This window comes from Eurosta solidaginis, chromosome 5, assembly GCF_040869045.1.
Source record: "Eurosta solidaginis isolate ZX-2024a chromosome 5, ASM4086904v1, whole genome shotgun sequence".
NCBI lineage: Eukaryota > Metazoa > Arthropoda > Insecta > Diptera > Tephritidae > Eurosta > Eurosta solidaginis.
In genome coordinates this window covers 90,460,470-90,476,179 of record NC_090323.1, presented here as the reverse complement: position 1 = coordinate 90,476,179, position 15,710 = coordinate 90,460,470, and the positions used below count along the sequence as shown (strand labels likewise).

Sequence of the window (15,710 nt, the reverse complement as noted above, 5' to 3'; positions counted from 1 at the left end):
TGAGCTACTAGTATATCTGATTACCGTGGTTACAGTTGTTCAATAAAAGACAAAAAAAAAAAAGAATCTCAAATACATCAAATGTTGACGCAACCCGCTTATGCTAAGCTTAAGATAATTTAATTTTCCCGATTACAAAAAACTACTTATATTAAAATAAGAGTTTACAAGGTAGTACTATTAAGTTGTCCGTAGTACGGAACGAACTCACCCATTGTTTCAAACGTCGTCGTTGTTGTAGCAGGCCTAAATTTGGCGGCCCTGCTGTTGTTGTTGTTAAATCTGGTGTGATGGCAGCAGGCCTAAGTTTAGCGGCCCTGCCGTGGTTGTTATAACTGGTGCTGGTGTTGCAGCAGGCCTATATGCGGCGGCCCTGCTGGTTGTTACTACAGCTGGAGGTGGTACGTTTGGTTGGCTAGCGCTATCGCTGGTGGTTGCGCGCGGTGTTGCACGCAATGGTGGTGTTAACGCGCGGTTGTTTGCGTGGTTGGTGGTGGTTGTGGTGGCGTTGGCAATGGTCGTTACGAAACGAATTATTACATACAATCATATAAATGCTGTGGATAGCAAATTTGATCTCCAGTAATTTAGTTGGTCAACGATTATCATGAACCATACTATGTTAGCATTGTGAAACTTTGCCAAAATCAACGCCAACGATTCATTGAAAACTTTTAAAACACTTGTTCCATTCCGCTTTAGTAGCATATACATATATGTATGTGCATGGGTACACTGGTATCTTTTCTCTATTTTAATTTATTGCCGCAAATTTATTATCCCGACCTTTCGCATTTAAGCAAATTTAAGTGTTTTGGATTAGTTTAAATGTAGGAATTTACTTGGTCGCAATAATTCACCACTTAAGCCCACGCGTGCCATCCACTTAATCCCTTCCTTTTTTTCTTTCGATGGCCGCACACACAATTGTATTCACCAAAAAATTTTCATTTCCATTCAGCGATGGAAAAACGCAGTTATCTCACTGTGTTTTCAGCGTTTTGACAGGCTGTTCAATATTGCCTCTCTTCAGCGGGTGATAGAAAGAGAGACAGAATGAGACAGCGATAATCAAATACAAATCAGGTGATCCAATCACTTTGGAATTTTGACGTTTATACAGAAGATATCACACTTAGTCATCATTCACAATGTATCGATTGGTTCATTATTATCGTTAGCTCATCCCTACAGCACTATACATGTCGCGTTCCGGTTGTCAAACCTTTGTATTGATGTTAGGTGATTGGAACGTAGAGAAAGCGTAAAACTTTGCTACTTTTGTGTGTTGTGGGAACGTGGTGCGCTAAATTAGGTAAAACTTTACCACCCCGGCAGTGCATAATTGCTAATGCATCGGTTGCATTTTACCTTCGCCATCTCCTTTTGACAATCTCTAGGTCAGTACAATGAAACGAATAAAATCAGTTGATGAGATGAGCCACCTACAGCATTGAGCCAGGTGTTATTGAAAATTCGTCAATGCCATGGGAATTTTTGGCGATGCCACCCGCACGAAACTGACAAAATTTAGTTTTAACCACTCCAGGCAGACATGAGTGAGGGTGAATCCTACCTTTTTCCCTATCACTAGCCAACTTGTACGTTCCAAGGTTGACTCTCCCAAGTGGACCATAACAGGCCTCACCCTAAAATTGGGCCTTTTTTTTGAGTGAGGTATCAAAAGACGCGTATTGACGTCTAGATCAAGAATCCGAAAGCGGAAGTTAACTTCTTTTACCAGTTTAAAAGTTATGCGCGACAAACTGGTTCGTCTTGTACATATTGTTCCCGCACATTTACAATCTTTTAAGCGCACAAATTACATCCTGCTTTGTTTTTCGACAGATTAAGACAATTTGATATTCACGAATTAGTGATCAAAATTTGTCTAATTTCTCTAAATAATATGCAATTACGTATAAAAATATAGAAAATACACTCTAATCACTTGATTCGTTGTTGAAGAAAAACACCTGATGGTAAAGAACGCTGCCAGATGAACAATAATAGAAATTAACTGAACAAGAAATTTCTCTTGCCCTTCTCAAGTCATCTGCGTAGAACACCCAGCCGATCCAACACCGTCTGCGCCATGCACAGTAATTCTACGTAGAACACCTTTCTGCATAGGCGGCCTTCGGCCGCGCTTATAAAAAATAACCCTGGGCTACGCAATACCACGTCCGGGTGTGTGGTATAACCGTGGCTACCGCCACGGTGATGTCCTTCTGCATAGTAGACCACACACCCGGACTTGGCATGGCGTAGCCTAGGGTTATTTTTTAAAAGCGCGCCGAAGGCCGCCTATGCAGAAAGGCGTTCTACGCAGAATTGTTATGGTTACGCATTTTCGGTGGAAGCAGTAAGGAAGGCGGTCGGCATGATGTTGTGGTGCACAGTGGCTAGTCATTGTCGGCTGGGGCGGGTCCTTGCCAACCTCACTGTTCCTGCGCCATAATCAGAAAAAAATCATATCATGCCTATCAAAACGAAAAGCTGTCAAATTTAAAATAAACCGACAGAAGCGCAGAGACCGACTCAAAACGCTTATCAATACAAATTAAAACGACATCCGGTCGAACCGGATGCCACGGACAGACCGTAGACATATTCAAAAATTTAAAATTCGAAATTCAAAAAAAACTAACGCCAAAAAAATTACCGAACCGGACATGACCGGTTACTACTCTGAAATCAAAATTCAAAAAAAAAAAAAACTGCTGAAAATAAAATAAAAGAACCAAAAGGAAAATAAACTTAAAGGGCCGAATATATAGAGGGGCGCCGCGGGTGTTGTTGCGACGCCTGGTGCTTAGCCCACCCTCAAAAACCATGGCCACCGACGCACCTAAATTTCGGTGGCCCCTTATCTGTTTTACCTAAGTGCCTTCTAAAAGAATGTAGACGCCAGCATTCCCATTCTAATTACAAGTTGCTATGTATGCTATGAAAGAAATATTTAAAGCTATACCTATAATTATGTCACCTCCTTTTTTTTTGACAAGGGTTATAATCGCTTGGTGCAAAAAAAAAAAAAATTGTAAATAAATATGCTTATGAATAGTAGATAGATTACATACAAAGTAGAAATTTGGTTAAATGCCCTTTCTCTTTTCATTCACAAACCTATCTTAGGGCTGTACAGTTTGGATACAACTTCCGGTAATTGGGGCCCCCTTACAAAATTAATATGTTGTTGTAGTAGACTTATTTTGAGTTTAACAAAACATCAATTCGGTATAACACCTAGTATAATGACACTAATATGTACTATGTACTAAGAAAATTGTTATAAACGCAACTAAGACTAAATTCGGGGTAAATCATACTCCTCGAAGAAATTGTTTCACATATTCAAGTAAATCGTGAACTTTTTAATTCACAGAAAAATTAACGAAATCATTTACCTGTTCAGGTAGAACGTGAACTTTTAAATTTATGGTAAAATTAACGAAATCGTTTTACATGTTCAGGTAAAACGTGAACTTTTAAATTTATAGTAAAACTAACGACATCGTTTTACTTGTTCAGGCAAAAATTTAACTTTTAAATTTATAGTGAAATTAATGAAATCGTTTTACTTTAATATGTATAAATTTATTTTTGACATATATTCATGTAGAATGAAGCAATTTAAGTTCCACTGCAAATTTTATGAATTGTAAGTTAAACTCGAAAATGCATTCACTTCTTGAGTTGAGGTTGCTAATGAAAAAAAAACAATAAAGTAGATGCCATATTAATTATTCACAATTTACACGGGCAAGCTGCAGTTAGTAAGATGGCAGTAAGCAATAAAAATTTGCATGTACTGTAACTTACATTATCACTAAATTTAACAGTTTACTGATAAAGATTATAGAAATAGTATGTATTTTTTTTTTTTTGTTGATAATGCAAGTTAATTTGCATTACTCGTTAATTGTATCCCTTAATATAAATTTAATGCGTTTTAACTGATAATGCAATTGAACTTGAATTACCAATAAAACTTTATTCCTTACAGAAACAATATCAATACCCTTTGCTCCTTCCAAAAACATATCCGCAACAATTGTATTAATTAAAAAGTAATAGTAAAATTTTACTGTAACGCAAAGCAACTTTTAATACCTGAAACTTTTTTTGTTTCACGGGCAGTACAAATTGCCTACCTATGACCATTAAGATATGTTTAGATTTTTTTTTCTTTTTTTTATGATTCTAAGTTAATTAAACCTCCTTACTTCACTTTACGTTACGTCTACTTTTTTTTTTTTTGCATCGTATAATACGTTAACTTTACTACAAGTGGATGCAGCTTGCTAAAGAACAAGATTGAGGCTACACATACGTATATTTAGTTCAGTATTGGAACGAACTCACCTCTTTAACCGCTGATATTCGTTGTCGCAATTGGCCTGGCCGCAGGCCTATGTTCGCTGCCCTGTGGTTGTCATTGTAGCTGGTATATTGTAGCCCGTATGGTCGTAGCTGATAAAGATGCGGCTAGTATTGTTGTAGCCGTTATGGTCGTAGCTGATAAAGATGCGGCTAGTATTGTTGTAGCCGGTATGGACGTAGCTGATAAAGATGCGGCTAGAATTGGTGTCGGTGGTACCGCCTGTTGTAGGTGTTAACATTAGTGGCCGCAGGCCTATGTTCGCGGCCCCGCTGTGTGCGTTGCAGCTGGTGCTGGCGGTACGTCTGGTGGTTGTTGCGCTCGTGGTTGGCGCTAATGGAAGGGTTGGGGGAGGTACTACTGATGGTGATGCCCGTGATAATAGTAGGCGCCGTTGGTGGTGGTGGGCGCTTTGGGTCGAGGTAACCGAGTGCACCGGGTGGCGATAAAGCTTCGCGCTACCCTGTATGAGCCGGATGACTTGGTTCTTTGACGTTGATTGTATTACGCGGCAGCGTACTGCTGGCCCTGGAGGCGGAGGTGGTGCCGGACGCTTTTGCGCAGGTGGTAGTGTTCTTCGTAAACGTAGAGGAAGAGGTTTATCTCACTAAGTGTGACTGCGAACGCCGACCTACTTCAACTGGGCCTTGTGTCCACACAACACAACCGATGCAGAGTTTATTACCACCCAAAATAGACGCGTAGAAACGAGATTTGTCGGAAAGAACGGTTTAGGTGCTTTGCGCTATCGACTCTTTCCTAGTTTCTGGACAATTACCAGCGTATGTGCACAGACGGCGAGGATGTTTTGTTATCACCAAATTTTTCCACCCTTCCACTTTTTTTATCTTCCGGAAACTCATGGCAATTTTCCGCTAGTGATGGCCGGTCTGTTTTTTTCCTTGTTTTTCGATACTTTTTATCGCAACTTTCGCCCCATCACTAGGTGTGTTCGCGCGAATGCGCTCCCAAGTGGATCGTAGACGTAGACCGTAGCAGCAGACCGTAACAAACCTGCTTCGCTTTGAAGACCTGACCATGAAGCGAACAGGAAACCGGGTCATCTGTGGGAAGCCACTGCCAGGGATCTCCGACGACAAGCAACGTGGGGCACGACTCACCCCTGAGATAAGAGTCTCAACGTCCTACTACGAAGCTAGCCGGGCAACATAGGTCCATCAAAAAACAAGGTTTAGTCAAATCGGGAATTAATTCTGTTTCCTAGTTTAAAGGGCTTTGCGGCAATCAGACATTTGTTATGGAGAACTCGTCAAAACTCCGAAAGATGATTTCTAGTGGTTATCGCTCCCACCGGAATGCAAAACAAAAAAAGGTGTAGACATTTTGATCTGGAGAACTCGTCCACACTCCGAAAGGCTAGTCCGACCTAAGCGTGGACTGCCAGGGGGTTCACGGTACTCGGTGAGTACGCGTGTGAACATCCTATGAGGTCAGTGCTCGGGGAGAATACTGGGCGAGATGTCCCCGACCGCCAAAACGCCCAAACAAAAAAAATTTTAAGTTTAAAAAAAAAAATCTATTTAAAAATTTTGGTAAAAAAAAATAAAAAAATTACCATTACTCCCGGAAGGGGTGTGATGAGAATGCTGGCATCCTCTTCGAAGGCAGTAGGACTACAGAAAAAAACAAAAACAACACACTCATTCATACTCGTCCCTAGTGCTCCCAACCGCAACGCATAAGGGGGTCTTAAGGACCTGCCTCTGGGACTGGTTGGGACCACTAGGGTCAATTTCCTACACACACAGGTTGGTCCCAATACACCCAGCCGCAACGCAGAGGCGGTCTCTTGGACTCACTAGTGGGACTGGCTGGGGGTGCTGAGGCCTCCCGATCATTCACCCGGGACACCCCTCCTGCCTCCGTCGCTATATGTGGAGCGCTTCAAAGGCCGCTCCCCAAACTGGTGGGACAGGAAGAGGTGCCGCTTGGGATCCCAGCTCAACCCGTCACAATCCAGGTGGTATTCTGTGGTACCACCTGAGACGTGGCTGAGCTGGGGTCCTACTATTCACTCACACGCTCACTCATACTGGACATCACAAATTCGGCAGATAAACTAAAAAAATTTACTTTACAAAAAAAAACCCAATTAGCGGACACATATTTTACCTAAGCCGACTAACGGACCACATTCCGGGAAAATAAAAACCCCACTTACAAAAAAAATAAAGAGCGTGCAGCACTGCCTCATCGGGTGAATACAAAAATCCGGAGGACTGACGTGAAGTCCCGTGGATACCTCAGCTACTGGAGACGATGATCACTCCGGACACCCTGATCCGTCCAACCATCCCACCACAACGCAGGTGGCTGCTCCTGCGGCTGCTCACCCCGGACTGGTGGTATGGTCAACTTCACAGGTTGACCAGGAGTGACCCTCGCACCCGGCGCCTCAGGAACCGCGTTGGGCACCATCTGTTATCCCAGCTGTGATCCCAGCTCAACCCGTCACAATCCAGGTGGTATTCTGTGGTACCACCTGAGACGTGGCTGAGCTGGGGTCCTACTATTCACTCACACGCTCACTCATACTGGACATCACAAATTCGGCAGATAAACTAAAAAAATTTACTTTACAAAAAAAAAACCCAATTAGCGGACACATATTTTACCTAAGCCGACTAACGGACCACATTCCGGGAAAATAAAAACCCCACTTACAAAAAAAATAAAGAGCGTGCAGCACTGCCTCATCGGGTGAATACAAAAATCCGGAGGACTGACGTGAAGTCTCGTGGATACCTCAGCTACTGGAGACGATGATCACTCCGGACAACTTGATCCGTCCAACCATCCCACCGCAACGCAGGTGGCTGCTCCTGCGGCTGCTCACCTCGGACTGGTGGGATGGTCAACTTCACAAGTTGACCCGGAATGATCAGCGCGACAGCGCCTCAGGCACCAAATCCCGTTGGGCGCCATCTATTATGGATGCGCATTTTCAATGGAAGCAGTAAGGAAGGCGGTCGGCACGATGTGGTGGTGCACAGTGGCTAGTCATTGTCGGCTGGGGCGGGTCCTTGCCAACCTTACTGTTCCTGCGCCATAAACAGAAAAAAGTTCCTATCATGCCTATCAAACTATCATGCAAACAAAACAACATCCGGCCGAACCAGATGTCACGGACAGACCGCTGACATTCAAAATCTAAATTCAAAAAAAAACTGGCGCAAAAAAAATTACCGAACCGGACATGGCCGGTTACCAACGCTGAAAATCAAACTTAAAAAAAAAATTTAAAATACAAAAAGGAAAAGGCCCGAATATAACTTGGGGGCGCCGCGGGTGTTGTTGCGACGCCCGGTGCTTAACCCACCCTCAAAATCCATGTCCATCGACGCACCTAAATTTTCGGTGGCCCCTTATCTGTTTTACCTAAGTGCCTTCTAAAAGAATGTAGACGCCAGCATTCCCATTCTAATTACAAGTTTATTCAGATATCATTATTACTAAAGTATGTATGCTATGAAAGAAATATTTAAAGCTATACCTATAATTATGTCACCTCCTTTTTTTTTGACAAGGGTTATAATCGCTTGGTGCAAAAAAAAAATTGTAAATAAATGTGCTTATGAATAGTAGATAGATTACATACAAAGTAGAAATTTGGTTAAATGCCCTTTCTCTTTTCATTCACAAACCTATCTTAGGGCTGTACAGTTTGGATACAACTTCCGGTAATTGGGGCCCCCTTACAAAATTAATATGTTGTTGTAGTAGACTTATTTTGAGTTTAACAAAACATCAATTCGGTATAACACCTAGTATAATGACACTAATATGTACTATGTACTAAGAAAATTGTTATAAACGCAACTAAGACTAAATTCGGGGTAAATCATACTCCTCGAAGGAATTGTTTCACATATTCAAGTAAATCGTGAACTTTTAAATTCACAGAAAAATTAACGAAATCATTTACCTGTTCAGGTAGAACGTGAACTTTTAAATTTATGGTAAAATTAACGAAATCGTTTTACATGTTCAGGTAAAACGTGAACTTTTAAATTTATAATAAAACTAACGACATCGTTTTACCTGTTCAGGCAAAAATTTAACTTTTAAATTTATAGTGAAATTAATGAAATCGTTTTACATGTTCAGGTGAAACGTAAACTGTTTTGCATGTACCAGTCAGTGCTGGTATTGTTTTGTGTTTAGTTCAACTCAGTCAAAAAAATAAAATTAAAATAATAAAATGAAAGAACAAAGAAAATAATTCAGATTTGAAAGGTTTCATGTATGTATATAATAATATTACTTTAATATGTATAAATTTATTTTTGACATATATTCATGTAGAATGAAGCAATTTAAGTTCCACTGCAAATTTTATGATTTGTAAGTTAAACTCGACAATGCATTCACTTCTTGAGTTAAGTTTGTAAATAAAAAAAAACAATAAAGTAGATGCCATATTAATTATTCACAATTTACACGGGCAAGCTGCAGTTAGTGAGATGGCAGTAAGCAATAAAAATTTGCATGTACTGTAACTTACATTATCACTAAATTTAACAGTTTACTGATAAAGATTATAGAAATAGTATGTATTTTTTTTTTTTTTTTTTTTGGATAATGCAAGTTAATTTGCATTACTCGTTAATTGTATCCCTTAATATAAATTTAATGCGTTTTAACTGATAATGCAATTGAACTTGAATTACCAATAAAACTTTATTCCTTACAGAAACAATATCAATACCCTTTGCTCCTTCCAAAAACATATCCGCAACAATTGTATTAATTAAAAAGTAATAGTAAAATTTCACTGTAACGCAAAGCAACTTTTAATACCTGAAACTTTTTTTTGTTTCACGGGCAGTACAAATTGCCTACCTATGACGATTAAGATATGTTTTGTGTTTTTTTCTTTTTTTTTTAAGCTTTTAAGTTAATTAAACCTCCTTACTTCACTTTACGTTACGTCTACTTTTTTTTTTGCATCGTATAATACGTTAACTTTACTACAAGTGGATGCAGCTTGCTAAAGAACAAGGTTGAGGCTACACATACGTATATTTAGTTCAGTATTGGAACGAACTCACCGCTTTAACCGCTGATATTCGTTGTCGCAATTGGCCTGGCCGCAGGCCTATGTTCGCTGCCCTGTGGTTGTCATTGTAGCTGGTATATTGTAGCCCGTATGGTCGTAGCTGATAAAGATGCGGCTAGTATTGTTGTAGCCGTTATGGTCGTAGCTGATAAAGATGCGGCTAGTATTGTTGTAGCCGGTATGGACGTAGCTGATAAAGATGCGGCTAGAATTGGTGTCGGTGGTACCGCCTGTTGTAGGTGTTAACATTAGTGGCCGCAGGCCTATGTTCGCGGCCCCGCTGTGTGCGTTGCAGCTGGTGCTGGCGGTACGTCTGGTGGTTGTTGCGCTCGTTGTTGGCGCTAATGGAAGGGTTGGGGGAGGTACTACTGATGGTGATGCCCTTGATAATAGTAGGCGCCGTTGGTGGTGGTGGGCGCTTTGGGTCGAGGTAACCGAGTGAACCGGGTGGCGATAAAGCTTCGCGCTACCCTGTATGAACCGGATGACTTGGCTCTTTGACGTTGATTGTATTACGCGGCAGTGTACTGCTGGCCCTGGAGACGGAAGTGGTGTCGGACGCTTTTCCGCAGGTGGTAGTGTTCTTCGTAAACGTAGAGGAAGAGGTTTATCTCACTAAGTGTGACTGCGAACGCCGATCTACTTCAACTGGGCCTTGTGTCCACACAACACAACCGATGCAGAGTTTATTACCACCCAAAATAGACGCGTAGAAACGAGATTTGTCGGAAAGAACGGTTTCGGTGCTTTGCGCTATCGACTCTTTCCTAGTTTCTGGACAATTACCAGCGTATGTGCACAGACGGCGAGGATGTTTTGTGATCACCAAATTTTTCCAAAAGTGGAAGTTTTTTATCTTCCGGAAACTCATGGCAATTTTCCGCTAGTGATGGCCGGTCTGTTTTTTTCCTTTTTTTTCGATACTTTTTATCGCAACTTTCGCCCCATCACTAGGTGTGTTCGCGCGAGTACGCTCCCAAGTGGATTGTAGACGTAGACCGTAACAGAACTACTGTGCATAGCGCAGCCGGTGCTGGATCCGCCAAGGGTGTTCTACGCAGAATTACTGTGCATGTTTAGTTAAGCCTTTTTTGTAAAAAAAAAAGTTTAATTGAAGTATTTTGTCAAAAATACATTTTTCGACTTATTATTCGATTTATGATAAGTTAGCAATCATTTTCAAATAAAAACATAATTTTATTATAGAAATTTCTTCTAAATATAGATGTTTTATATATCAAACAAAACCTTGTTTTATTACCTGCTAAGCTGGCTAGACTGTTCACTTTCATATGTAACTTTTGAACGTGTTTAACTTTTTTCACGCGTTCCGCTTTCGGATTCTTAATCTAGACGCAAATGCGCGTCTTTTGATACCTCACTCGAAAAGTCTTGGCCTAACTTTAGGGTGGGGCCCCTAAACTGCGTTACTACCCAATTCTTTTTCTATTCGATACAGCGTCGACAACTAATTTCTATTCGTTTGTAAATTAGATACACAACGAAAATTTTGAAAGAGACGAGGTGTCATAATAACAATTTCAAATTCGATATTCGATGTTCGATAGCCAGCGAAGATCGAACATCGAATAATGCTCATAATAGGGGCCTTTACTTTTCATAGACACACAGGCGCATAATCGTAGACAAAATAAAATAGGTTTTAAATTTAGTTGCAGCTTTTTGACATAATTTTCAATGAACTACCTGTCAAAAAAGCTGCAACTAAATTTAAAACCTATTTTATTTCGACTATGAATATGCGCCATAGTGTACAAGTACAAGTGTGTTGACTTCTTTCTGACTGGCACTCGCTTAAGTGAGCATAACGGGAAAATCTGGGTTGCCATCGTTGTTTCTGTTGAAAACGGTCAATTAGGGTTCTGTGTAGAGACGTAAAAATTGAAAAAGGGTTTATGTAGTCACAAAAGTGTTGCTCCTGTTCCACAGCATTTTAATTTTATATCACGGCGAAAAGTGTTCAGTTCAAAGTTATTGATTTTCATTAAAAGTTATTTAATAATTTATTACGGAGGGTTAATCCTTTAAGTGTAAAAAGCATAGAAAGCGTAGAGTTTTTCAAATTATGGTAAAAAACTTTTTTATTTGAATTTCTGTACCCAAGTTCACTATATTTGTGTAACACCAGAATCTGGAGGCCAATTCCTTAACTATGAACAACTGAAAAATGTACAATTATTGAAAACTCATTTGCACACACAATTTACACTTTGAATTTAGTTGTGTTTTTATGCACAAAATTTAGAAAATAACAAAATTTTCGTTTGTCAGAAAAAAAAGGAAAAACGGCCTAATGTCAAAAAACCATATCGAAATACAAACTGGCTTGTTTGTTTTTAACGAACTACGTTGTATTTTTCTTGTATTTCGTTAGTTTTTTTTAAATAAAGTTCACACACTTACACCAGTACTGAAACCTTATTGGCTCCCTCGACAAAAAAAATAAGAGAAAATACAAGAAAAATACATAGAATATAAAGTAGTGTGATATAGGAGTTTGATTTGTTTGCACTTACAGCACCATTTTATTTGCAGGAGACTTTCACAGCTACAAAAATTAAGGCGGTTTTACACAGACGCTTTGGCTGTGTTGCATTCATTAATTCATCTGTCGTTCGAAGTATCGAAAAATTTACATAAATGCTTTGGTTGCGTGCCTACGGTTTGACAACGACATACGAAAACGCCGCACGTTATTTTTGCTTTGAAGCGACCAAAGCGTTTATATAATTTTTCCCTTATGCATTTGTGTAAACAGCCTTAGAAAGGAAATTTTTCCATGTTACACATGTGGCGCTTTATATTTTGACTCTAATTTAAATACATTTTGCTTTCCGTATGTATTCTTATTTCCGCGGAAATATATGCAATATCTGTAAATACTTCAAAGTTTTATTAAACTATCAAATGCAACTCAGCTTGAAGTACTCTTACGTACCAAAAATGCAACTCTAGACTTGAGATTTGCATCAGGTGAGCGAGGCTGTTTGTAGTTTTGACGTTTATCGCTTAGTTGACACACTTGTATAGGTACACTATGAATAGACATTTTCGTAATATGGACGTTAGTACTGTTTGTGTATGTACATATTTTCAGCGATCAGCTGTTAGTTGCGCTACTTGTTTACATAGTTTACAATGGTTTACAGCTGTATTTGTGTAATTACAAAAGCATAAAACGCTTGCTTGGCCTTTTTTTTTCAAGATTTGGCCTTTACTTATTATTTTTTGTATGATATGAAAACAGTAGTGGCAGCCGAATTGGTGTTTTGGTTATCGTATAAAAACACGAAACTCTGCATCCCACGTTTAAAAATAAAAGCTTAAGCAACATATGAAAATAATATCTCGACCTATAATGGATATTGAAGCAGATAATAGTGCTTGTGGGCCAGTCAATACAAATGCACCAAGAGATTCATTAAGCAGCACTGGTTCTTCGATATCAGTGAGTAGTGGTTCAATTTCCACCAAAACAGCGCTTAACGATTGCTCTTTGGCTTGGGTCGGCTATTTGAATGCTCTAAATCATTTGTGTAGCGCTGGCTGTAAATTGGGAGGAACATTGACGGTAAGTTAGGATATAACATTAGAAGGTAATAGTCTAGTTGAGGGGTCGACTGCTAATACGCTACCAAAAATATCGAGAGAGGTGTCAAACGACGAGTCCTGACATCAGTATTAATAATCCGAAGGCGTTCAAAAGATATTAACGAAAAACCGAAAAAAGACCCGCGGGTACCTCCGAAATCTGGGGTCGGATCAATAGTATTTTTGCGCAGAACACCTTTCTGCGTTGGCGGCCTTCGGCCGCGTTTATAATCAATAACCCTGGGCTACGCCATGCCAAGTCCGGGTGTGTGGTATAACCGTGGCTACCGCCACGGTGATGCACAACAAACAAACACAACAACAACCACATGGAAATCGCCAACTTCAAATGCAAATATCTCCGGACAGAGATAAAATTTTTCTTTTCCGCCATCGGATTATTGTTATCGAGATTAATACGCGTCGTTTGACACCTCTCTCGATATTTTTGGTAGCGTATTAGCAGTCGACCCCTCAACTAGACTATTACCCATGAGAAGACTACTTTATGAAACCCCGATTATAGCGATTGGTTATAGAAGCGGATTAAGCAAGATTAATGATTTGGTAAAACTTTGGCACACGTAAAAAATACCCATTGTTTCATGGGACTAAAATTGGAATGCTTTGCCGGAAAAGGAGGGTAATGCAATACAAATTTACTCGCCCAATTAAGCTACCACCCACATGGCCAACCTTCAGATAGCAGGAGTATATGGCCTCAACCAACCGTGACCATGCCATAGTATCGTTGTTGTTGGTTGTTGGACTTACGGATTTTGTTGCGACTTTGTACTTTAGAAACCTTCTCGGTGGCATGAGCCTTGAAAAAAATAAAAATAAATGTAAGGCGCGATAACCTCCGAAGAGATCTAAGGCCGAACTTCTCTTCCAATTTGCGTCGTGCTCCTCTTGATTTTCCCTACAAATTGGCCGGACGGGACCTACATGATTTTATGCCGACTCCGAACGGCATCTGCAACGCAGATGAGTTTTCACTGAGAGTTTTTCATGGCAGAAATACACCCGGAGCGCTTGCCAAACACCGCCGAGGGGCGACCCCGCTTAGAAAAATTTTCTTCTAATTGAAAAACCTTATTTCTAATCTAATCTAATCATCTAGAGTATTATCGAACGTTACCCCTAAGGTCTTTGGGTGACTGACAGTCGGTAGTGTGACACCATCGACGCGTACGTCCAATATTTGCGACATATGTTCCTTCCACGTCGTAAGCAGTGTGGCCGTGGATTTTGTCGGTGATAATGCCAAGTTACGCGAGGTGAAGAAATCGGAAAGATCGGGGAGATAGCTGTTTATTTTAGCGACCAGTTCATCGATTGAAGGTCCAGGTCGTGTAGCCATAATCGTGCAGTCGTCAGCATAGGAAATGATTGTGACTCCTTCTGGTGGGGAAGGGAGTTTTGATACGTAGAAATTAAATAGAAGCGGGGATAGGACACCACCCTGTAGAACCCCTGTTTAATTTTTCTAGGTTAAGAAATTTCGTTCCTAAATTCAACCGACGCCTGCCGACCACTCAGGTAATTAGCGGTCCATCTTTTTAGACAAGCAGGAAGGTGTGAGCCTTCTATGTCTTGGAGTAGCGTGCCGTGGTTGACTGTGTCAAAAGCTTTTGACAGGGCAAGTGCCACGAGCAACGTCCTGTGTTGGTGGTTTTGCTGATTTAACCCGTAATTAATCTGAGTGTTAATGGCATTGAACGCGGTGTTGGTGCTGTGCATTTTACAGAAGCCATGTTGGTGCGTCGCTAGGCGAAAATTTGCCGTGAAATGAGGGAGGGGAACCGTTCCCAAGGCAGTCGGTTCTATGTACCGGAGCGACTCGGGATTTTTCCCGACCAAGGACTGTCATTTCAGTGTGACCCCATTTAATTTGTTTCGTCCCTCCCACAAATTGTCATCCTCCCAGCAGCTCCTTGCAGCAGGACTGCTACATATTCTCTTACTCCGGGAAGGTATCGAACCCAATCCGGGTCCGTCTCCTGACCCCGGTCCTGAGAAATGGTTTTGCTGCATTTGCCAGAAAAGAATCTTTTTAGGACGGTTATACTCTGTTCAGTGTGTCTCGTGCAAGGGATGGTTGCATCGGACAGGTTGTTCTGGGCTTGATCCCAAAACCCGACGTCCACGTAACTTTTATAAATCTTTTGTGGCTCCTTGCTGCTCACGCCCAAGTGCGTCCCTTAGTCTACGCCTAAGCGTATCCCCACTACCTTCCAGCAGCTTCGCTGCTCAGCAAGCCACAACAAGTACCCGCTGCTGCTCGCGCCCCACGGCGCCAACAACTCAAACAGCTGATACCACTCATAACTACTACCTTCGTAGTAGAGCTGGTAGCAATGCTGAGCATCAGCCCCTGCCCCCGTCTTCTTCTCCCCCCCCCCCCCCCCCCCCCCCCCCCCCCCTCTTTTCTGGCAGCAATCGTGCAGGTCAGGGAAACAGACTCTTAGTCCCTGCCTCCGTTTGCACCGTCTGCCAGCACAGAATATATAGGTTTGCGACATCCGCTCAATGCAGCTCCTGCCTTGGGTGGTGCCACTTTCCTAGATGTTCTGGTCTCCGCGACGGCAACCCCTCGACGGGTTTCATCGCGCCATGTTGCCAGGTCGCAAA

General features: G+C 41.2%; 1 protein-coding gene across 4 annotated transcripts in view; it reads left to right on the top strand.

Annotated features, from left to right (window-relative positions):
- Nucleotides 1-12,596: 12,596 nt before the first annotated feature.
- The window catches only part of LOC137252862 (uncharacterized), a 631,431-nt gene continuing 628,317 nt past the window's right edge, over nucleotides 12,597-15,710 (top strand). For all 4 annotated transcript variants that reach the window (XM_067788968.1, XM_067788969.1, XM_067788970.1 and 1 more), the window contains exon 1: nucleotides 12,597-13,056. In XM_067788968.1, coding sequence (XP_067645069.1) covers nucleotides 12,820-13,056 — 237 coding nt within the window. In that variant the 5' untranslated portion in view covers nucleotides 12,597-12,819. The remainder of the gene's footprint in view (nucleotides 13,057-15,710) is intronic.